General features: G+C 50.6%; 1 protein-coding gene and 1 long non-coding RNA gene across 4 annotated transcripts in view; one reads left to right on the top strand and one right to left on the bottom strand.

Moving 5' to 3' along the window:
• Positions 1-7,129: 7,129 nt before the first annotated feature.
• On the bottom strand, positions 7,130-11,013 carry LOC120750171 (uncharacterized). Of its 2 annotated transcripts, none has more exons than XR_005699922.2 (3): positions 10,914-11,013; positions 9,735-9,894; positions 7,130-7,605 (listed from the first exon to the last, which is right to left on the bottom strand). It is a non-coding gene; the product is annotated as an uncharacterized LOC120750171 (long non-coding RNA). The 2 variants fall into 2 exon arrangements; XR_005699923.2 differs by lacking the exon at positions 10,914-11,013 and adding an exon at positions 10,805-10,887.
• Positions 11,014-11,075: 62 nt separating this feature from the next.
• Positions 11,076-24,055, top strand: part of GATA4 (GATA binding protein 4) — a 28,807-nt gene continuing 15,827 nt past the window's right edge. The window contains exons 1-2 of one of the 2 annotated variants that reach the window (XM_040058479.2): positions 11,124-11,214; positions 11,314-11,957. In XM_040058479.2, coding sequence (XP_039914413.1) covers positions 11,432-11,957 — 526 coding nt within the window. In that variant the 5' untranslated portion in view covers positions 11,124-11,214; positions 11,314-11,431. Of the gene's footprint in view, positions 11,958-24,055 lie in introns of both variants that reach the window. The other variant, XM_040058482.2, reaches the window with a different exon arrangement.

Here is a 24,055-nt window from a genome sequence, read left to right as displayed (position 1 = left end):
AAGGAAAATTGAAAAAAAACCCCACCCCAGCTATTAAACTTTGGAGCTTTGTCCAGCCTGAAACAACAAATATTGAATGTTCCAGTTTGCTGGTTTTTCTATATCCACCTCTTCCAGATGGAACACAAATGACATTTCTCTTGATTTTGGGAGGATTTTCCACTGGGAAGGGGAAAAAAAAAAAAAAAAAAAAAAAAAAAAAAAGGTGTTTCTTAATGAGTTCTACTTCTTTCATGTGTGTTTTCCTGGACTGAACATTACATGCGCAGTTTTACCACAGACCAGATGGAAAGGTGTTAAAAATGAACCTTTTTTCATTGTCAGAAAAGAACAGCTAACCAAGAGCAGGTATTTTGGGGAGGAGCCCTCCATTGCAGGGGTGCCTGCAACCCTTTCTCCATGCTGGTTTAGGTATCTTTGGGTGTTAACAACTGGAATATGCTTCAATGCCTCCGGGTGTCCTGCTGGAATTACAGTGAGATTTCACAGCTGTTCTGCCAAAAATCCATAATCCTGTGAAAAGGCACAGGACTAAGTGCTCTGGGAGGGACGGGTCCTGTCCTGGATCTGCTGTCCCCCAAAAGGCCTTTAATCCCCCTTCCCCTTGTCTTCTCAGATAATAAGATCCACCCACCCTGCAGTGTTGTTGGGAGGTTTAACGTGGTAATCCTTATAAAGTGCCACGGGACCTTTGAGAAAAGAGAAAAAAAAAAAAAAAAAAAGTAAGATGCAGGCTGATTTTGGTGTCACATGGGCAAGGAGTGAAGGAGTGACTCCCAGGGAGATACAGATGATGGATAAGTCCCCTTCCAAGCCAAACCACCCTGTGATTCCATGATTTTGTGACAAATACAAGCCCAACATCGGCTGTGTCTGTCTGAGTTCTCGCTGCAGAGCTCAGCAGCCACCATTATGCTCCTGGGTGCCAGCGAGGGTGACACTGCAGTGACATTTTTCCAGCCCATGGAAAGAACCTGTCCCTTTGAGATGTCTTTGCCTTTCTGTCCTGAATCAAATCTGCTTTGTCCACTTTGTCCCTGGTGGGTGGGACAGGATGGGGTTGAGGACGAGCTGCACTGCCACACAAGTCAAAAGATAATTTCTGCAGTAGAGAATTCTCTGGGCAGACCTTAGAACACCTTCCAGTGCCTAAAGGGGCTCCAGGAGAGCTGGAGAGGGACAGTACACAGGGAATGGCTTCCCACTGCCAGAGGGCAGGGACAGATGGGATATTGGGAAGAAATTGTTCCCTGTGAGGGTGCTGAGGCCCTGGCACAGGGTGCCCAGAGAAGCTGTGGCTGCCCCTGGATCCCTGGAAGTGTCCAAGGCCAGGTTGGATGGGTTTGGAGCAACCTGGGATAGTGGAAGGTGTCCCTGCCCATGGCAGGGGGTGGAACTTGATGATCTTTAAGGTCCCTTCCAACCCAAACCTTTCCATGATTCCCTGGATCCATACAACAGTCAGAACCACACATCCAAGTCCAGCATTCTCCTGTCTCTGATGGGTTTGGTGGGATTTTTGTTCATTCCAACAAAAACTCTCCAAAACTCAAACCATTGTCTGGGACTCCACCTCTCTCCTGCTACACTGTGAGTCTCGGGAATCGCATCATTCCTGACTTGTCCAATGCATGAAAACTCAGAGGAGCATCAGCTGCCCAACAGACACCACAGTTCATTAATAATATCAACACTGCAGTAATGATCTAAGAACGACACCTAATTACACATAAATTTGGCAACATACCTGAGTATTCTTTCCCCGTGAGCTGCACTGGAGCTTTGCCTGACGATAACAACATCATTTCCTGATAAAACAAACTTTCATGTCGTTGTGCCTTTTACAGTTACAGCTCGTGGCGTGGTTTCTTGCTTTTCCCTGTGGATGACAAAATGCCACCTTCACCCGGGGTTTCCCATCCTGGACAGCGTTCCGAGGTGGGTGTGAAGCTGCAGGATGGGTCCAAAAGCCAAAGGCAGACTGGATTTCAGCAGATTTAAAGGAGCATCAGCTCTGCTTCCCTCTGGTAACACTGGTGCATCAAAAATATTACACCAGTGATTTTTTTTTTCTTTACAAACCCAGACGAGGAGAAGGAGGAGGAGCAGGATATTCCTGATGGTAGAGGGAAACTGGGATCCTTATTTGTGCAGCCATGAAAATCGCAGTGGCATAGTCTGAATTCCTGCTGCCCTGAGTGACTCTGGGGAAGGAGTAAATTCACTGCAATGTTCACTTGGCAGGAGAACAGCAGTGCAAGGGGGATTTTGGTGGGATATTTCTGGAAAATTGGGTGGACGTTAATCATGAAATGAAAAAAAAAAAAATCCCATGTTGCAGCCTCAGCTCCTGAAATTGTTGTGTAGATGGCATGGAAATTAAATATAATCTGAAGGAACTCTGGCAACACTTAACAGAATCATGGAATTGCTTAGGTTGGAAAAGCCCTCTAAGATCACTGAGTTCAGCCATTCCCCTAAAACTGCCAAGGCCACCACTGAACCCTGCCCCGAAGTTCTACTCCCACACATCTTTTAAATCCCTCCAGGGATGGGGATGCCAGTACTGCCCTAGGCAGCTGTGCCAGGGCTGGACAATCCTTTGGGTCCTCTCTTTTGCAAATTTGAGGCTGGGGGAGCGGGTGGGTCTGGGAGAGGCTGAGTTCCAGCCCGGTGTCTGAAGTTCGGGGAATTCAACCATTTGCAAATCTAGGTGAAGAGAGGAAGACTCCCAGAAATTCCCATCTGCCCCCAGTGTCCCTTGCTGGAGAACATGGCCAACCTCAGATCACAAATTCACCTTGCACCAGGAGTTTTTTCCCTTTTTGGAAAAGACTGGATCATTTTCTCACTTTTTTTTTTCAAGTTTTCCTTTTAAAAATTCGTCAATATTTTGTGGGTTTTTGACTGGCATTTTGTCCAAGGTCAAACCATCCTCCTGCATTGCCACTCTGCCCTGCCAGCACCGCCTGCACATGAAACCCTGCTTGTCCTTTGCTCGTGTGAGTGCATTTCACACGGCTTTGGGCTTGGAAGTTCAGCGCTTGGAATTTTTGGTGCATGAAGAACTATTTTGGCTTTACTTTTCCGTGAAATTTACCTCTTTTCTTTCTTTGCTTTCCCCTCCAGGATAAGTGCATTCATTCAACCACCGACACATCAGAGCAGAGAGAGAAACAACTTCTTTCAGCCCAGAAGGAACTCAGCTACAAAACCTCTGTCCTGACCCTGCATCTGCGGATTTGGGTCAGGATCGGCTTTTTTTTGTTGTGGGTTTTTTTGTTTTTTTTTTTTCATCGCCACATCCAGCCTCGGCGCTGCATCTCCCCGCGCCCGGTGCGCGATGCTCGGAGGGAGCGCGGGGGCATCGCCTCGGGCTCCGGCCCCGCAGCCCTTCCTTTCCCTTCCCTTCCCTTCCCGGCGGCGGCGGGGCTGCCCGGGGCGCTGACCCCAGCGCCGGGGAGTCTGGAGCGGAGCCGGCGGCCGCCGTCAGCCCACACCTCATCAATAGGGGCTGACAGCCCCGGCCCCGCCGCCCCGACGGCACCGCTGCCGGCACGGCACGGCTTGGCACGGCCCGGAGCGCCGGGCTGCCAGCGGGGACAGCCCCGGAGGCGGGGCTGGAGGCAGCGCCATCCATCCGCGGTGTATGTGGGGAGAGAAGCGGTGAAGCCGGGGTGCGGAGAGCCCCACTGGGGTGAGGCTGCAGGTGATCCACAAGGATCCGGGGATCCCGGCATTCCTGCGGGCAGCAGCCCCGTGGGTCTGGGATGGACGCGGCATCGTTGTGAGAGGCTTTAAACATCCCAGAGGGGCAGATTGAGGGGGTCAGGGGGGCTGGAAGGGGGGTACAGGGGTGCAGGGGACCCCGCAGTGACAGGCGGGGACACACAGCGAGTGGCACAGGCGAGCAGGAAGGTAAGAGAGGTTGGTGTGAGAGGTGCAGACACGTGGATAAATAGATGGATAAATAAATCGATATTCTGGCTGAGCAGATCTGCAGGAAAAAAAGCAAATAAGACATAGGAATGAGTAGGGAGTTATAAGGATGTAGGGAGTTATAAGGATGTAGGGATATAGGATGTCGGGATGTAGGGATATCGGGACATAGGCATATAGGCATATAGGGATGTAGGGATATAGAGATATAGAGATATATGTGGATAGACGATGGGTAGATGGATATATGAATATATGGATAGATGATGAATAAATAAATGGATGTATGGATAGATGATGGGTAAATGGATATACGGATAGATCATGGATACATGGATACAAGGATACATGGATAAATTGATATATGGATTGATGATGGAAGGATGGATAGATGGATAGGTGATGGATATATGGATAGATGATGGATACATGGATACATGGATATATGATGGATAAATGAATCTGTGGATAGATGACGGGTGCTGACACTGACTGAGGTTTCGCATTCCCAGGGCTCCAGCCCCGGCATTTCCAGGCAGGGCAGCCTTTCCCGCCTGACGCGCGGGGCTTTTCCAGCCTCTCCGAGAACGGGAAGGGGTTTTCCATCACCGCTGCTCTTCCCACCAGACACGCGGGGCTCTGCCGGGGCCGCTCAGTCCCCGGCAGCCGGGATTGTCACCTCAGGTGTGTTCCGCACGGGTGGTTTCAGTGTCCCTGCGTCAAAGCGCGGTGACAGTGGTGACAGCAGAACCACACGTGCGCCGGGCGCTGGTGACGCACCCCCTTCCTCCCCAGCGGGTTCCCCCCAGCGCAGGGGACGTGCGCCCACTCGTCCCCGCGCTGGTGGCCCCGGGGGACATCCCATCCACGGGTGACGTGTGTCCACAGATGCCACGCAGATCTTTGTCACACCCCCTGTCCCCCGGGGGAAGGTCCCTCTGAGCTGGGCTTTCGCGTGTCCCCACCAATCCAGAGAATCCCAGCCCGGGAAATTCAGAGCCTTTTAGGCTCAGCTCTCTCGATTTTGGCGGTAAAGCTGACAGGAACGCAGCGCATGGATCCGTGCTGTATTTTCAGTGTTCTCTAAGACACATCTGTCCCCCCCACGCACACACAGTGGTGCAGACACTCAGGGCATCACAGGTCCTGTGCTTCCCTTTCCTAGAGATTCCCCCCCGTTTCCTAAGAATCCCCGTTCCGGGTGGGGTTTGGATTTTGCCTGTCCCCGGATTGCCAAGGCACTGACCCTCGCTTCTCAGCCTCTCCCCTCCTGCGGCATCAGAGCACGGATGGATCCCTGCCCCACGCAACTCTGCATCCCATGGACTTGTCCCTGAGGATGTCACTTGTATTTATTTCCACTGGGGGGAAAAAAACCCGAAAAACAACAAACAAACAAACAAGAAAAGCAGTAAAATAATATTTGGAGGTAGAGAGGAAGGTCAGAAAGGTTTCAGAAATCCTCCTGAAGCTCCGCTGAGCCGTGATGCCCCTTGGCCACCCCTCTGCCAAGGGCAGTACCTGGCCTTTGGGATGGGGCTGGAGGCGGGGGCTTGGTGGCATTTTGAGCACCGCTGCCGTCCTGTAAACAGCTGTGACGTTTGTTTAGGAAAGCGTCCCCCAGAAGCGTGACGAGAGCCTTTGGCTGAGCCGGGGCGGGGGTGGCAGCCGCAGCAGGGTCCCCTGTCAGCGGCTCACCGTCCCTCTGTGCGGCTGTGGTGCGGGGGGTGTCCCACTGTCCCTCCCAGCTCTGTTCTCCACAGTGTCCCGTGGGTTTTCCTTGCACTGGCGTGTCCTGAGACGTGTCTGTGGGCACGGGGCTCCCAGAGCGGGGACTCCGAGGCTCTCCAGAGAGGAGGGTCCAGGATCTGTCCCCCAAGAGGGCGGGGGGTTCATCCCTCCCCCCGCATAGCTCCAGGAGGGGTTGGCGCTCGGGATTTCTCGGTTTTTGCTGCACCAGGGGAGGGATGGAGGGGCAGGGCCGGGGGCAGCACCCCCTGTCCATCCCCAGACCCCCAGACGGGTGGGAAGGGGGCGGGAGGAGGCGATGCCGTCCCGAGACGTCTCCTGGCCTGCAAGGAGCCTCGTCCCCCACTCCCGGCCATCCCCCGGTACTGCCGCGCAGCCCCCAAAAATCGGGGGTGCACCGGGACCCCCGTTCCCCTCCCCAGCTGCACCGGCTGTTCTAACACAAGGCAGGGACAGCCGAAAGGTACCCATAAATAGATACCCATAAATAGATACCCATAAATAGACACCTATAGAGAGGTACCTATAGATAGGTGCCTATAGCTGATCCATACCGCCCGCAGACACCACCCAGCCGAAGACATCAGGTTTTTGGGTGTTTTTTTTTGGTTTTTTTTGGTTTTTTTTGTTTTTTGTTTTTTTGTGTATTTCTCCCCTCTCCGCTGCCCCGGGGTGGTCGATCCCCTCCCGCAGTCTGCAACTCTCAGATTCCCCCCAGCCCTCTCCAGACCCTGCCCGACTGCAGCCAAAGCAAGGAATTAATAATAATAATAATAATAATAATAATAATAATAATAATAATAACAACAACATAATACTAATAAAACCCCCAAATACTCCCAAATGCCCAATACGCAGCAGCCGCACTTATCCCTTTTGCCCTGCTAAAGTCACTTTTGCCCCGCTGATGTTTCCCCCCTATTTTTAAACATTTTTCTTCATGATGTTTTAAAATTTCAATTTTTAGCCCAGATAAAAATTTAAATTAACTTTCTCCCCTCTTCCCCTCTGCTCCCCCCCCCCCCCCCCCCATCCTCCCCAGTTCCTAAAATGTTTTTGAGTGATTTCTGGGGGGGTTGAGGGGGGAGGATAGTTTTCTTTTTCCCATGCATCAACACCCAGAGCTTTAACCCTAAAACCACCGCGGAACTAAGCTCGATACGGGGGGAAAAATAAAGCAAAACAAAACCCCCCTAAAAATTAGACATCGTATCCTAGCGATTTTTTTTTCTCCTGCCTGGGGCAGAACTGGAGGATGGAAAGGAGAGGCGAGGCCAAAGTTAGTTCCCCCGGGTTATTTTCACACAGATTTCGTTAATCGCAAGGAAATAAAAAAGCTCCACCGCGCGCAGAACAGAGTTAACAGAGTTTTGGGGTTGGTTTGCGGAGGTTGGTTTTTTTTTTTTTTTTTTTTTTTTTTTTTTTTTTTTTTTTTTTTGTCACACCGATTTGCTGTATCCCGTCTGCTTTTTCCGGGAGAAATTTTGTCCTAAATCCACCCTCTCCGTGCCGGCTGCTGGGTCACGCCGGGCTGGGCTCGGTGTAGTTCCTCACCTCTCCGATTTTCGGGATGAACTTCCCCGCGATTCCCGGCTCCACCGACCGATAATTCCCCGCAGAAAGACGCTGGACCCCGCCACACTCACCCGAAACAATTCACGGGAATCGCCTTTGTACCTTTTTTCCTGGAAGTAGCAAAGCCAAAACAGGTCCTTGAAATCTTCTCTGCTCCTGGTATTGATGCTTGGGCGGGTTCAATCAGTTTAAATAGGTTTTTTTTTTTTAAGGGAAGATCTGCTTTTCTGCAGGAATTCAACGAATCTTTAGGAAATCGCTGCTTTGGGAGAGAAAACCGTCAGGGATTTTGCAAAGGAAGGAAAGATGAGCGTTCCGAACCCGGCACATCTGGATAGGCAGCTGCTTCGGAGAAGGGATATAAAAAGAGACATCGATATATTTAATTCTCCTTTTTTTTCCCCCTGTGTGCTGCTATCCCCGTGTTCATAAACATATTTTTATGTATACATGAATTCGTACATATTTTTAAATATACGCATTTACATGTTTAGATATTATACAGAATTATTAAACATTATCATTTATAGGCTATATATCTATTTTTTATATTTCATAATTTACATATATACAAAAACAATAGCACAACGCGTTATAAATTATAAACAATAAATTATTCTGGTATGACAGTACATCTCTGCACGAAACACACATTCCTGTGGATTATAACACACAGTAAGTCCCGTCTTTACTTAATTTTTGTATCGATCTGTATAAAATTACACACCTTTTGTTAATCACATATTTTCCCCCGTGTGCTGAAAGTACAAATACGCACAGTGACATTGTTGCTGATGTTTATTTGTTATGTATTTCTGTGCCTATAATTTTTATTTCTATACGGGGCTAGAATTATTTTAATCCCGGTATTTGGGGTTATCTCCAAGTGCGTTTTCCCACCTTTTGGGGTTTGGGGAGTCCCTGTGTCCCCTGACACAGAATAACGTGTGGGCAGAGGATGAGGGTATCCCAAATTCCCGAGGACTCATTCACAACCCCAAGCGCTCTCCTCACTTTCCATCCCCCTTCAATAAATCGCTTTCCCCATCCCCTCTTCCCTCCCCCCCCCCCCCCCCCCCCCGCCCCGTCCCTTTCATGCGGAGATTTCAAATCTTAATTCAATATTTTTATTTCCAAGCACTAAAATCCGCAGACATTTCCCCGTCCTCCCCCCTTCCACAGACTGAGAGTCGGAACCCCGAACTTCCACGGGAAGACTCCAGAGTGTGGGAAATATTAATGGCGTGAGAGTTATTCCCGGGAAACGGGGCAGTGGGACCCCCCCCGATGTCTGGAGAGACTCCAGGGTGAAACGAGCCCTTGGGAGAGGGGGAGCTGTGGGTGAGGGGCTGAATCCCAAATTGAAGAGGGGTGCAGCACCCCCGCTGCACTTCATCGTTGACCTTTAAACCCATCAGAGCATGGAGGGACAGGAGATGGGCGTCCCGTTTGGGGGAAGCACCCCCAAAACCGGGTGGGATAGAGAGGAGACCAGCTGCCACCTCCTCACTCCACGGTTTGGGATCACGATTTGGGGCAGAAGCACGGAATAAATCTCCCCTGTGCAATATCACCAACGAAAGGGCTTGACTCCAATGGGATGGGATGACTAGGGGGTGTGTGTACCCCTCAGAAAATCCCCCTGATTTTTTCTGGGAGCCGGGCACGGGCATCCCTGGAGCGTGCAGGAACGCCAGGCTGCCCACCTGGTGGAGCCATGCCCGTGGGGTTGGTTTGATTATTTTATTTTATTTTTTTTTTTTTTTTTTTTTTTTTTTTAATTATTTTTTTTTTCCCCGTCTTCTCCACAGCCATGAAACCTGGCGCCCGGCTGATGGTGCAACAGATACCGGCCACCCCCTTCACCCCCCACCCCTTCCCTCCATCGCCGCCCACTTCCACGTGACGTGGGAAAACCAGTCAGCGAGTGGGACTGGGCAGCCTGGCCATACTGGGGAGCCAGGAGAGGGGCAGCGCTGCCCCTAATCCCCCCCATGGAAGCAGGAGCCGGGCATCTCTGAGCCCTCTGCCTTCCCCACAGCGAGGGGGGGGCGGTTCCTGCCCCACGGCCTCGCCCCCTCCACCCCTGTGCCCCCCAGCACTGAAGGTGGGTAGCGCTTCTCCGTCCCCTCGCTCCTCTTCCTCGCTGTCACGCCGGGACCCCAGCGAGCCCCTTCCTAGAGGCCTCCCCGAAAGCTTCCTCCTATTGTCTCCTCGGGCTTGAAAAGTGACTCGATTTTGATTTTTATTTTTATTTTCCCTCCGGCTGATTTTTTATTATCGCCGCTACTATTCGTAGGGCGAGAGGGGAGCTCGCTCCTAGTTCCCCTCCCGTGAATCCTGCTCCTCCTCAGGGAATCCTCTGGAAACGCCCCGTCCAAGGCCTGTTGCACACCAACCACTGCCTGGGGGTCGGGGGGGACACGGATCTCCCTTAAAGCCCCTTTTTCCCGGCTCGCTTCCATCCTTACCCCTTCCCAACGCTGCCTCCGGCTTCTCTTCCCTCTCCTCGGCCGCCTACCCGTCTCCCGCTGTCCTCCCAGGGTATCAGTCCTTATCTGCTGGTTATCTCTTCTGCTGCTAAATTCAGCCCGGCAGAGGGGTTCAGCCGGGGGAATCTGTTGGTTAAACCTAAAGCAGTCCCCAGAGTTATCTCTCCGGCCATAATTCCCGCCCCCCGCGCCCCATCCAGACCTTCTCCCGGCGTGAGGTGGTTTTCATGGAATCCTACAATTCCAGAATGGCTTGGGTTGGAAAGGACCTAAAGGCCCATCCAGTTCCCACCCCCCTGCCGTGGGCAGGGACGCCTCCCACCAGACCAGGTTGTTCCAAGCCCCGTCCAAGAGGCTGCCTCCACGACTTGCAGAGAAAACAGCGCCTCAACTCATCTCACCCCCTTCCCGGACCCTCCATGGGAAAGGGGTTCCACCCGACCCCTTTCCACAAGTGGGTTTTGGGGTCTTGCCATCACGAGCTATTCGCAAGGCCCCGATGGCATTCCAAGGCCCAAACCCACCCCAAATTCCCCCAAATGACTCCAAATTCGAAACCAACCCAACACGAAGCCAAGCACCCCTTTCCCCCACCCTGTCCCGTGACTCTGGGACATTCCTCCCCATCCAGACCTACGGCATTCTCAGTCCCCAGTGGAGTCACTCCAGCTTCCAGCTTCTCCCTGCTCCCCAGCCGGGAAAAATGGGGGAGAGGCATAAAAACCACCCGGGAGCGGTAGTTTTGTGGGCTCTGCTTGGGGTCTGCTCCCCACTTTAGGCACTAATGGGGCTGCAGTGGGCAATGTCCCTCCCCTCTGCTTTAACCCCCCTCGATCACGCGTGGCCGGGCTTTAGGGGCTGCGGACACGCGTGGGGCAGGCGCGGGGTGAGAGAGTCCAGCCATCCTCCCTCCTTTCCCTCCTTCCCCCCTACTTTTCCCTAATTTAACTCCCCCTCCCCACCCACCCCGGCCCTCCTCGGCCGCCTCCCGCCGCCCACATCAAACGCCGGCCCCGGGGGCCATTAACAACTTAAAGCACCGATCGTACCTGCGGGACAAAGGTTTTTGCCCCGGGCCAGAGGAGAGAGCATCGCTGTCTCTCACCTTTCCCGGCTGTGTCCCCCCGCCCTGCTTTCACCTCCCCCCCCTTCTCTAACCTCCTTATCTCCCCGCCCGGGGGGGTCCCGGCCCGGCCGCCGCCGCATCCCGCATCCCGGCAGCATCTCCCCCTGCTCCCCCGGGGGTGCTGGAAGGGGCGGGCGGGGGGGAGGGAGGAGGAGACTGACCGAGGGTTTTAAACAGCCCAGCCTCATGGTGGAGGGCGGGGGGGGGGGGGGCGGGAGGTGATGGATGGAGACCGGTGGGAGCAGCTAAATCCAGGCGGGAGCTAAATTTCCCCTCCGGAGGGACCCGGACTTCTTGCTTGGGGTCTGGAAGAGGCGGCGGGACCTGCTGAAGGTGGGGAAGGTGGGCGGCGGGGAAAGGTGTGTGTGTTGGGGGGGGGGGGGGGTCGGAGGAAAATCGCATCGCTGGTGGTGTTTTGGTTTTGGCTGGAAGGCTGCGCCCACGCGAGACCGCTCCGGGGAAGAGTGGAGCCGAGGGTTTTCCGCGAGCTCCCCATCGCTCTGGATCGCGGCCGGGGAGCCGGCTGGGCTTTGGGGAGGCCCCGCACGAGATGTACCAGAGCTTAGCCATGGCAGCCAACCCCGGCCCTCCGGCGTACGAGGGGGCAGGTGGCTTCATGCACAGCGCGGCCGCAGCGTCCCCGGTCTATGTGCCCACCACGAGGGTCACCTCCATGCTCCCCAGCCTGCCCTACCTGCAGAGCACCGGCTCTTCCCAGCAAGGCAGCCCCGTCTCCAGCCACTCCATCTGGACTCAGCCCGGAGCCGAAAGCGCCGCTTACAACCCCGGATCTTCTCACCCTCCCGTGTCACCTCGGTTCTCCTTCTCCACCAGCACCCCCATCCCGGTCACCTCTTCCCGGGAAGCGGCGGCGGCTTACAGCAGCTCCTTGAACCTTTCCGCTAACGGGAGGGAGCAGTACAGCAGGGGCTTCGGCAGCTCCTACTCCAGCCCCTACCCGGCCTACATGAGCCCCGACATGGCCACGACCTGGACTTCCTCGCCCTTCGACAGCCCCATGCTGCACAACCTGCAGAGCCGAGGGACGCCCGCGGCCGCCCGCCACGCCAACATCGGTGAGCACGGGGCAGGGACACGGGAGGGAAGCTTTCACCCGGTTACCCCCCGGATTTTGGGGTGCGCGCCCCTCTGTGCGTAGGCGCAAAGGGGCAGGAGGGAGGAATTTGGAGTGTCGTGGTTGGCGCTGTCTGAGCGGCCTCTCTGGGAAACGTTGGGGTTTTTATTCTTCCTTTATGCTGCAAAATCACCGTTCCGAAACATCCTCAAAGGCCGCAGCTTCCAAAAAGTAAATGAAATTCAGGGCAGGCCCGGAGCGGCAGGGAATGATGAGCTGAGCTCCGGAGCGAGGGCCTGCCGGCTCCTCAAATAGCTCAGAGGGGATTTGGGGGTTCTGATGGGGACGATTGTGGGGTGCAGGACCACAATGTTCCACGGACACGCAGGCAGCCCCTTCCCGAGCCGGCTCTAGGTGTAAAACTGGGAGCATTAAGAAATCAAAGTTGGGTCCATGAATTTCAAAGCTTCCCTCCGGGCTGCTTTACGTTCAGGTCTTTTTGGAAAGGTCAGTTGGGCTACAAAAATGGAGAGCGAAGAGAAATTTAGAGCTGAGGCGGGAGAGATGATGGAGAAAGATTAAAATAAATGCATCCACATTTATAATGGTGCTTTTTGGGAAACTCAGGCACATCTGAACAACACAACTCTGGTGTTTCAGAGTCTCCTTACCCAAAAAAACCTCACCCTGATCTCTTGCGCTGAGTCCAATCTCGCAGGCTTTCATTTCTTTAAATTCCTCTGTTTCCTACAATGAAGAATTGGTCCAAATGGCTTAAAATAATGCTTTTATATTTCATGGGGTGGAGGATTGATAAAAGGGGAGAGAAATGCAGACACGTCTTTGCGTTGTGATTTCATAAACCCTTTTTTTCCTTCCCGCCTCCTCTCCGTGAAGGTATTTCTGTCGGCTTTGGGGTCGGGGTTAACAAAGAAAAAACCTCAAATTTGTCTGCAGATCTATTTTTACAATCGCGTTCTCTGACGCGAATTTTGGAGGGTGTTTTTTCCATCGCGTCCAGCAGGATTTGCATTGTATTTAGCATTATTTTAAGATGTTAAAAGAAGGAAAGTTGGACGTCGGTGAAGGCTTGGCCTCGCCAACATCTTGTGCTTTTCTTTAAGTGCTATAAAGTTCCTCAAAACGAGGAACAGATTAAGGATAAAATTTTAGTCAATCAGACAGTGTTTTTTGGGAAGCCATGAGAAGGCAGATCATAGAGGAAAAAATCAGGATGAATTAAATGATCAAATGTTAATTGAATATCAGCAAGCACATCTGAATATTTGTGTTCTACCACGGTGCCATCTCTTCCTTGGGAAAGGAAAAAAAAAAAAAAAAAAATCACCTTTTTGCGGTGGTTTCAGAAGGGCTCTTAATAATGAAAATAACCGAAACCCAAAATAATGCAAATGCAGAATTGCATCAGCTTTTAAAGTGGCAGGAGTTGAGCGCGGGGACTTGGGGGTTTTGAGCCTGGTGGTTTGTGCTGCAGCCCCGAATTTCGATGGCAAAAAATAGGTTTTTAAACAGCATTGGGAAGAAGGGATGCGTTGAGTCAGTCCAGAAAATATTTTTTAATGAAGGAATAAGGAGCCGGGACTCCTCTTCACGGCCAGGTCCTGACTCGGGTGCCGGATTCTCGGTAGTGCGGCCGAATACGCGGGATTCATTAGCATGGGGCTAATTATGCTTCTGCATTGGATATGGAAAAGCACTCGCATTTTAAAACAAAAGTGCTTGGGTTTTGGTTAAAAAATAAAATAAACTGGCTGAGAGCTGGTGAGTTTTAAATGAATTTTTGGAAGGCAGCTCCTCCGGGAAGTAGTTTAAGGTCCAGACCTGTCCCGTTCCCGCTTCTCCCTGAGCCGGGATGCGCCCGCTGCCGGGTCCCTCCTTGAAGCCGAGCGATGCCTTGGGCATGGAGGGAGTTGAGTGAAGGATGCAGAGGCTGGCTGAGGGGTTCTGAGCCGAGAAAAGGTTTTATTTTAATGATTTTAAGGGTAGAAAACTCTGAAAAACTGAAGGCACTGAAAGATGCAGCGGGGGGGGGGGGGGGCGGGGACGGACACCGTTGTGGATTGTTCCCATCACAGACCCACTTTAATCCCATATCCGAGCCCGGTCAGCACCTGAGAAATCCTTGGCACGGTGGAGTTGACTCCTTCTTTGCCTTTTCTTAGGGCTAAAAATAATTTTATTCTCTGCACAGCCAGGAATCTCAAGGTGGAAACGCAATCCTTTTAAATCGAGTGGTATTTGCAGCACTCTCATTTTCTTTTTTACCAGAGAAATAACCACTACCCCCGGGTAGTGTTAAATACTTAGCACCCCCGGGTTCATTAAAATTTAAATTATTATATTTTTTTAAAAAATAAAGATCGAGTACAGGCAGGTAGAGCTGAATATCCACACACGAATTCACAGTCTGTGCAATTTGGCGTGAATTTTTTTCCCCCGTTTTATATAAATATATCCCTGTAATAATAAAACAACGCACGGGGAAAAGAAGATTTGTGAAAATGTATTTTAAGAAAATAATACTAAAAAAAACCCCAAAACCAAATATTCTTGTTTTTCCCTAAATTTGGGGATTTTGGCTTGGGTTAAACGGTGGTATAAAGCATTGGGAAGGATCGGTGAAACACACGGGCCCATTTGAAAAACTTGCCCCGGTGTGAGCTCAAAATGCCAAATTTGGTCTTTTCAGAGTAAGTTTGGTGACTGATTTCATTACCCTGAAGCGCAGGATCAGACCCTGCGGTCGAGGCAGTGAACTTGCCCCAGGCATTGCCTGGGATGGAGTTACTGTGAATTCCCGACTTAATGAGGCATGAAAAGAACTAGCTGCAGAATCCCCTCTCAAAAGACTTCCCCGCCAGCACCAAAAAGTCTCTTGAAATCTCTCCCAAAGTTACCCTGCATGGGCAGCCTGGCTCTTGACCCTTCCGCAGGCAGAGGGAGCGGGGATGGAGGGCGGCACGGGGCTCCGAGCGCATCCATCCCACAGCCCCCCGCTGCCTCCTGGATCTTTCCAGGCTGGGGAAGGGCGCTCAGATCCCAGATTGCCATCCCCGTTCCCTTTTATTTAGCTCACAGCGGGGATTTTACTTTGGCTGTGGCATCGCGGAGGTTGCTGTGGTCGGGGATAAATCGGGGCTGTGGGCATTCCTGGTGGGCGCTTTTGGGGATTTTTTTTTTTTTTTGGGGGGGGGGGGTTGTTTGGTTTATTTGGTTTTTTTTTTTTTTTTTTTTTTTTTTTTTTTTTTTTTGCTAAATCGAAGTCAGGACTCCTCAAACAGGCACTGCTGGAACACAGCAACAGCATCTGGGAAGATCAAAGCCTGGAGCAGACACTGGGTTGGAAAATGTCCTTTCTGCTGCTGGTGGGGGAGAGATTGGGAACCAGATCTTAAGCTTTCCCACAGGGATGCTAAGAGATCTGCCCTGTCGCATCCCGGGGCTGACATTTCTAGTGATTCATCGGCATTTGTTACAACCCTCTGCCCTACAAGCAGCCCCTGACCTTCCCCACGCACCAAAGGACAAGGTGGCCGGTCGCTGTGGGGTGGCAGGCCATGAGGGGGGCCCAGCACCGTCCTGTCCCTGACCCCGGAGGGATGGGGCCAGACGACAGAGGGATGTGAGTGTAGGGTGGCGGAAAAGGCTGTGGGACACCGTGAAGGGGCTGTTGGACATCGGGATGGGGCTGTGGGACAGCGGGAATGGGCTATGGGACACCGGGAAAGGGCTGTAGGACAACGGGATGGGACTATAGGACACCGGGAAGGGGCTGTAGGATATCGGGAAGGAGCTGTAGGACATCGAGATGGGACTATAAGACACCGGGAAGGGGCTGTGGGACACTGGGAAGGAGCTGTAGGACATCGAGAAGGGACTATAGGACACTGGGAAGGGGCTGTAGGATACCGGGAAGAGGCTGTAGGACATCGGGAAGGGGCTCTAGGACATCGGGAAGGGGCTGTTGGACACCGGGATGGGGCTGTTGGACGTGTCTGCATTTTCCTCCATCCCCCGTTTCGCAAGCGGCCGCATTTCTCACCTCAGCCCCGCCGGCGGGGAAGGTTCGCCCGGGGCTTTGTTCCCCCCTCCGGGTTTGAATCCACCTTCTGCTCTCCCTCCTAATTTAATTGTCACCCGTCAGTCTGGGATTTGGGATGAAACCAGCAGAATCAGGGTTTCTAATCTCTGAGCAAGATCAAGCTTGAACATACAAGGGTTTATTCCCCCCTCCAAGCCCCCAAGCAGTAGAAATTTAAATTGCAAATAAATCAATGGTAATAATAAAAATAACACCAACCTGGACACTCAGTCACCCCTATTAATAATTCAATTCCTCACTTAAAAATTGCACTGTATTACCAAGCACGGCTTATGCTGCACAGAACAGCCATGGGGTAGTATATAAAATAAATGTTCACAAATTTTTGTAGAGCAGTAAAACTTAAGGCAGTGGATGGTGGTGTTTAATCTAAGACTTTATTAAACCAGGATTAATTATTTCTCAGCCATCCATGTGCATTTCTTTACCCCTGCAACAATAACAGCAGTATTTTTTTTTTTAAGAAACAGCTTATATTTTGCCCTCTACATTTTTTTTTTGCCAGAAATTTTAAGGGAAAGAGGCAAAATTCTTGGAAACAAATGAGGGTTTATCAGGCAGAGTATTCCAAAGGAAACCTGGCCCAGTCCTGACATCTCTGTGCTCTTCTGATGATGGGAAAACCTTGGCTTGGCCGACAGAAAGGGGCTCTCCAAAACTGATTTCCCCAAATGCAGAGGGGTATTTTGAATGGCGAAACCATTTCACTCTGAAAAATTTAAGGATATATGGAAAAAATAAAAAAAAACCCCCACCAACAAAGCACCCAACAGCAAATAAAATTCCAAGCTGGGTGAAAAAGTGGCATTTTGTGTGCCTGAAGGTTGGCAGCCTGTTATTTCTGGGGGAGGATATTTGCAGGTGTTATTAAAATAAAGGTGCAATTTTAAGGAAAATTTAATTAAAATTTTTGATTGTGTTGTCCCAAAACCTTCAGAAGTTTTGTTTCTCATCAGCACAGGGCTTTGGGTTGAAACTTTTGCTCCTTGAGCCCTGTGGAGCTTTGCAAGCATAGGAAAAAGAAAAGGAATGCAAATATATCAACTTTGAGAGGTTTTATTCCCAAATCTGCACACCAGCCTGGCATGTCCTTCCTTTCCTGCAATTTCCTTATTGAAAAGAAGGTGCAGAAATGGGATTTTGAGGGACCTTTCCGTGCTCGGTGATGCTCCTGGGGATTCACGGGACAGAGGAAGCTGAAATCTTGGCTCCCTCAAGGCTTCTGAAACACAACTATAAAAAACTTAATAAAGAGTCTGCTTCCCCATTGGGGCTCATTGCTGGCTGCAAAACCAGGTGGGAATCTACCTCAAGTGCTCAATCCATAGGCTTAGAAAAGAAAGTTTGGCTGATGCTGGGAGGGAAAGGCAGAAATGCAGATTTTTGCTGAGCTGGCTGCAGGTTTCGGGGACGTGGGATCCCGAAAAATGTGATTACGCTGCCAAAACCCTTTGGTTGTAATGGCCAGGCTGGGTTGTTACAGGTCTGCGTCGCTTTGGAGTGGGAATGTGTGTAATTATGCCTGCAGGATTGCAAAAAGGGAGATGGGAATATCTAGAAATGCCAAATATTCACCTTGTCGGCGGGTTGGAATCCGCGCTGCCGTCTGGCAGGAAGGCGTAAATTCGCCTTTGGTGTGCGAGTGTGAAACGCTGCTTAAATAATCAGGGAAATAGGTGAGAATTTGCTCTGTACTCCCAAATTAACCCAAATTATGGAAGCAAATTTCATTATAGGGTGGGATTAAGTTTTTAAAAAAAAAATTATGAAAAACTGGTCTTTCTCCTTCATGGGACAGAACTCTTGCAGATGTCTAGGATCAGATCCCACATTGTGGCAAAATATGAAAACCTCTCCTGCCTTTCCAAGTCTTCCCCACATCATCGGTCACGGTGACCGGGCCCGGGCTGTAAATACATCTGTAATGACAAATTAAACCCAATTATCTGCCAGGCCTGAGCACTGAGGTCTTTTCACACACGGACGCTTGCACTTGCGTGACAGCCCTCAGAAATAATTCCATCACCGTTGGCAAGACTGGCATTAAAGGCTCTTTTGAAAAAGCCAGTGTTTTCAAACCTACTCGAAAAATGTTGGGTTTTTTCCCATCTTTTTCCGTTTTTTTTTTCTTTTTTTTTTTTTGGCTTTTTTTCCCCCTTTTTTCCAGGCGCTCCTTGCTGTGTGGTACATTGAGATTGCAGCATTCCCCGCGCTCTTGCACCTTTTTAAACGCTCGCGGTGCTCGGCGGCGATTTCTTTTTCAATACGATAAGCTCGAGCTGGATTTTCTCATCCCCCAAAAAAAGAACTGGTGGGTGCTGGGTCTGCTCCAAAAGAAGAGCCAGGCAGAGATTTTCCAAGCTGGATGCAGATCTGGCCCCGCCATCAGCGCTGAAATGTTTCAGCTTTGGGGTTTTGGCAAGACCTGTATTTTAAAGCCAAATTTGGGGCAGCGTCAACTGCAAGCGAAAATTATTTTTTCTGTTCCAAGAAGTGCCCAGCGATTAATTTTTTTCTCAATAATTTGCTGGCACAGAGGGGTTTTTTGCTTAATGAGGTGGATACCTGGTAATAGAATGAAGTCTTTGCTCGGGTGGAGCAAGTTGGGTATTTCCAATGTCTTTTTGCTTTCTGCGTCTTTCTAAGGCCAAATCTGCTCAGGTTTTTAGGATCAGCCATCCCCTATAAAACAGATTCTGTATGGACTGTGACAAATTAAAAAACAACCTCAAAAATATCCACGTTCCTTGTTCAGAGCTGAAGCCATCCCTGATTTAAAGCATAAAGCGGTTCACTGGGAGCTGGTGCAGGATCAGGGCCGTGCAAAGAGATTCCATAGGGAAGAAACTCAGCCCACTGCAAATTACATAGGAATTTACAGGGAGGTGAAACCCCAAAATCCAGTGGGACCTTCCTTTTTTTCCTGAGAAGTGTCCACTTTGTTTATATGCTGCAGCATGAAGGAATTAATGATTTTTTTTTTAATTTATTTTTAGTCACCTCTAAGGCTTGTGAGCCCCTTATCAGAGCCAGCTGGGCTCGAACCGCTCACACCAGCCTTGGGAGAGACTCGGAAATTGATTTTGTTTGTGAAAGAGTAAAAGAAATAACTCCTGGAAAGCCAAAAATTAATAATTTTTCCAGCAGAGGTGGGGTGAGGGCAGCTGGACGAGGGATCCCACAGGGCTGATCTCCCGTCTCCACCAGGGACTGGTACTGGATTGCTTCTAAATCTGGGATAACAAAATCACTGCCTGGAAATGCTTCCTCCTAATCCCTGGGAATTAAGTTGGTGTCTGCCGGGGGAGCATTTCAGGAGAGGTCCCGTGGTGGGATGCCGCTCCCTGCTCCTGCTCTCTTTCCAGAGCTCAGCCCTTTTCCGCTGGAGAATGCTTCCAGTGCTGTGGATTTACAGGGAGCTGGGATGGGGCTGGGTTCCCATTGCCGTCAGACTCTCCTAAAAGTTTAAACCCCAAATTTGGAGGCAGAGATGAAGCAGGGAGAGGGAAGGAGACCACACCAGTCCCTCCAAGCAAGATTTTGCTAATTCTCCCTGGTTTTTCCACATGGAGCTCCCTGTGTCCATAATGTTTAAGCAAATTCCAGGTTGTCCTCTGACCTCAAGGGCCTTCTTCGGCTCTGCAAACACCTCCAGACAGTTAATGAGACATCTCCCTCTTGCTGGATTCCCAGCTTCCCATCCCTGGCTGTTGCCAGCCCTTGTGCTTTGGTGCTCCTCAATTTTCCTTCAAGCTCCAGCTTCCGGAGTCCTGTTATCATATGGCAGGCTCTGCTCTTTCAGAAAGGGAAAGAACAGCTTTCCTGGACAAGGGAGAGGCTGGAAAACCCTGATTCCTTCATGCTGAAATCCTAGATGAGGCAAACCCCCCACCCCCTAATATTTATTATTTAAACTCCTATGAGTTTCCAAGCCAGGCTCTTGGATTTGCGTGCCAGGGAGCCACCATTTTTCAACATCCAGGGCTCGCAGAGCTGGAGTTGTTAAAAAAAAAAAAAAAAAGAAATCATTGAGGCCCTGAGCCCCAGACATCAGGGCTCCTCCGAATGACGTGTGGTCCCAGATGTCTGAGATTATTTTGGGAAGGGAGTGCTGGCCCCAGGGGCTGCCTGGCCAGGGGGCTGGCTGCTGGGAAGGACTCTGGGTTGGGACATGCCTGGGTGGTGTGGAGCACGAGAGGGGCAGCTGGTTTGGGGTGGGGGGGGGATGTCTCTTCCTCACACTCCCCTGGGCTGGCATGATGCTCTGGATCCTGGGCATGACTTTTCCCATGTTTCAGTCCTTCATTACTTCCCTGGGACTGATGAGTGATGCTGTAATTTATCCTGCCCCTCTGGACATGAAGATCTGGGCTCGAGGGTCTTTTCACTTCCCAAAATAAGGAGGGCCATAAGGAGGAGGGTGAAATCCTCGAGCCGGGGAAGAGTCTCACTCTTGCCTGCTCTCCCCAAGAACTTCTCTTCCCAAACCCACATCCCAGTCAGGCTCTGCCACCTCCCTCCACACAAATCAATAACAACGGGTGAGCAGGTTAATTATAATCACAGAATAAACGCCGCGGTCTCAAAGTTCACCCAACTTCAGCAGCGTTTCAAAACGAGCGGACGGCGCCAAGAAACTTTCATTGATTCCTCTGGGGCAGGTGTGGGAGTTTGAACCTGTCCCCAGGCTGATCTTGATTCGAGTCCTACTCAATTTTCCTCCTTATCTCGACTTTCGCCTATCTTGTAATGCCTGTTATTTTAGATAAAAAGTCCAATCAATTGAGTTAGAAAAACTGCAAGTTATATGCGGCCCTGATAAGTTTGGTACCTGCCGTTTTATTGGCCTGGGCTGCGAAGTGACCTTTGCAGATGCTTTATCATCCCCTCCTCCCGCCCCGCTCGGGGGCTGAGTTGACTTAACGTCCAGAATAACTAATAAAAGAGGAAAAGAGAAGGGCCAGGGGTTAGACAAACTCACTGTCCCCTCTAACGTGATGAGCCGTAGTAAACACCTTTTTGTTTGTCCCTGGCTGGAGTCCCGCTGGGAGGACGGGATCTGGCCTGGCTTGTGCTGGTGCAGCTCCTCTGAGCAGGATTTATCAGTGGGACAGCTCCGAATTGGAGGCAGAGCCTGTGTCTAAATCAGAGAAATTAGAACAGGGGTTTGGATATGTCAGTACTGCTCGGTGCTGCTATGCTCAGGGAGGGATTGGACATGCAGAGCAGTCCTACATATTCCATATATTCCTACACATGGTATTGACATGTTTTATAATTACAAAGTGAGGGGGTTTAATATATCATATATGTTTTATACATGAGGTTTTTAATATATATATAATGTGTGTGTGTGTGCGTTTGTGCACATATATATAAAAATATATATGCACACGCCATTCTATATAGCTCAGTTCTATACGAACATATTATTACAGAATAATAATATTTTTAATGGCAAAACCATAAGGAATTGATTGGACATGATTCCTAACTTGCTACAATCGCATTCTCAAGGACATCCCAGGCATCCCTGCCTATGGAAGAGGGTCTGGAACTAAATGATGTTTAAGATCCTTTCCAACCCAAACCTTTCTGTGATTCTAGGACATGCTATCTGTATATATACAAATATATATGTTTATATATATGTATACCACATGCACACACACATAATAACAATAATACAATTTATTGTATTCCGACAAGAAAGATTTTGCTTTGCTTTGGATAAATGTCTGTCCTCCCGATCTGGGGAAAAAAACCAAAAAAACAAACCCATCCCAAACTTAGAGTTTCTGGAGTTGTAGGATTGTAGAAACACATGCTTTAAGATCCCTAGCAGGACAATCACTTTAGCAGTGGCTGAGAGCATGTGGATGAGGCTTTGGGATGCTCAAGGATGGACATTCCCCCATCTCCAAATGAAAACCCAATGGATCATAATCTCCCATCACTGGTGGAGAATCATCTTGGGGTTGTCCTGTGCAGAGGCAGGAGCTGGCCTCAGTGATCCTTGTGGATCCCTTCAAGCTCAGGATATTCTGTGATGATTGTTAGCCCCTGGCTGTGTCCAAGCACAGACCATCTCAGCCTGAGCCCAGCGTCTCCTGGAAGTTTGTTTGAATGTGATTGGGGTCTCAGAACATTTGAACAAGGCCAGACTGCTGGCTGGGCTTAGGGTCAGGCTTCACCACCTAACCAGTAACTGGCCCTGGTTCACCAGTTACCCCACAGCCATAAGGACAATTCCCATGCCTCCACCACGGAGCAGCAGCTTGGCAGGGCTCCACAGCACACCTGCTCGTGGTCTCCTGTGGGGACACCAGGAACGGCTGCACATGATCCATTACCCGTTCCCAACTCAGAAACAGCTGCCCAGGAGGGAACATGGCACTGTAAATCCCAAGCTTTTCTGATCCTCTTCATTTTTTCCTCACTGTCCTTTCCCTGAGGCCATCAAAGAGTCTCTTGACAGGCACATCCACTTGGAGATGGGCCAGATTTCAAGCAGGGCAAGGCTGTGGCTCTTTTTTTTCTTTGTCAAAAGAGAGAAAGACCATTTCCAGGTGCCTCCTGCCAAGCAGACCCCAGGCTGTGGCTGACCCCATCTTGCCCATTCCCTGGGCTCTCCATGCTAATCTGAGATTTGTTAAAAAATATTTGGACAGTCGATAAGCGGAGGAATCTCCTGTTTATCAGAGGAGCCTCAGATATTTACAAGTGTAAGAACTGCAAGGAGGAGTAAGGAAGGGGAGGCCACTTTGGTGGGTGGGAGTTCACTCAGGCACAACTTGACAGTCAGCAGAAGTTGCTGCTGGACACCAGGTCGTTCTCAAAGAGGTGGCCAAGACGCTCCCACCAAAAGACCCTCAAGGATGTCTGCATTCCTGCCTCCTTCAGAGCAGGCTGTGCACCTTTGGGATGTGGGACATGGTCCTTCAGACTGCGTGTGGACTCTCTCTCCACCAAGCTCTGGGACAGCCACAGAGCTGGATGGTTTGGGCTGTGGTGGTTTTGGTGCGCTGGAGAGCTGTCACTGCTTTTCCAAGCAACCAGGTAAGCCATTCCCTCAGCTCCTGCCCCTTCCGAAAATACTGTTTAGATCCAATTTGGAGGAATCCAGCTTGTTCCCACCCACCCTTCTTCCATCCATTTCTTGTCTCCAGCTGTGGCTTTTGAGAGTTGTCCTCTTGGCCCCCTCCAGTGTCACTCCTTGTCATGGGGAAAGGACAGCGTCACCACGAGATGAAAAGCCTTGCTCAAGGGCATTCTATTGCAGAGCCAAGACTGAACTCCAAGCCAGGCCCAGAATCTGCCCAACCTTCCCATGCTGGCCCTCCTGCACATGAGCTCAGCTGGTCCTTTGGCTGCTTCCACCTCTCCCGTCCTTCAAAGCGCGGAATACACAGCCACGAAGGAAAGGAGTATTCCTGGCTGCTGGCAATGGTGTGTGCCACAGACCTTGGCTTGCTGCAGGCAGAGCAGGGAGTGCTGCAGGGGAGGGACACAATGTTCCCTTTGCCTTGACGTGAAACATTTGGCCTGGGAAGGGTTGCACGGGAAATGTCTCGCCGTGGTGTTTCGCGAAGCCGGGGAAAAAGCAGATTTCTTTGCCTTCTGGGAAGCCAGACTGTAGGGTGAATGTCTCCTCAGCAATAAGTAGGGTCTTTATGTTTTTGGAGGGAAAGCTGCTTGGCCCAGGCAGCTAGCTGGGTACACAGCCATTTTCTGCACCATAGATGTGTCAGATAAACCCTAAAACTTTCTGGGATGGCATCAGGCCATTTCTGTGAGGCTGCACAATGATGCTTTTTGCTTGAAACCGTGTTTCTGGCTAAGTGTGGGGAATTTACTTGGTTCCCCATTTCCTGCAGGTCCTCAGTCACACGGGTGATGCCTTCTGTCAATCCAGAGCAGGGAGAGCAGGGAGCCACGTTCCCACAGCACCCACCCCAGTGATGGGCACTGCTCAG

Source organism: Hirundo rustica, chromosome 3, assembly GCF_015227805.2.
Source record: "Hirundo rustica isolate bHirRus1 chromosome 3, bHirRus1.pri.v3, whole genome shotgun sequence".
Classification (NCBI taxonomy): Eukaryota; Metazoa; Chordata; class Aves; order Passeriformes; family Hirundinidae; genus Hirundo; species Hirundo rustica.
This window is presented reverse-complemented; position numbering and strand designations above follow the sequence as displayed.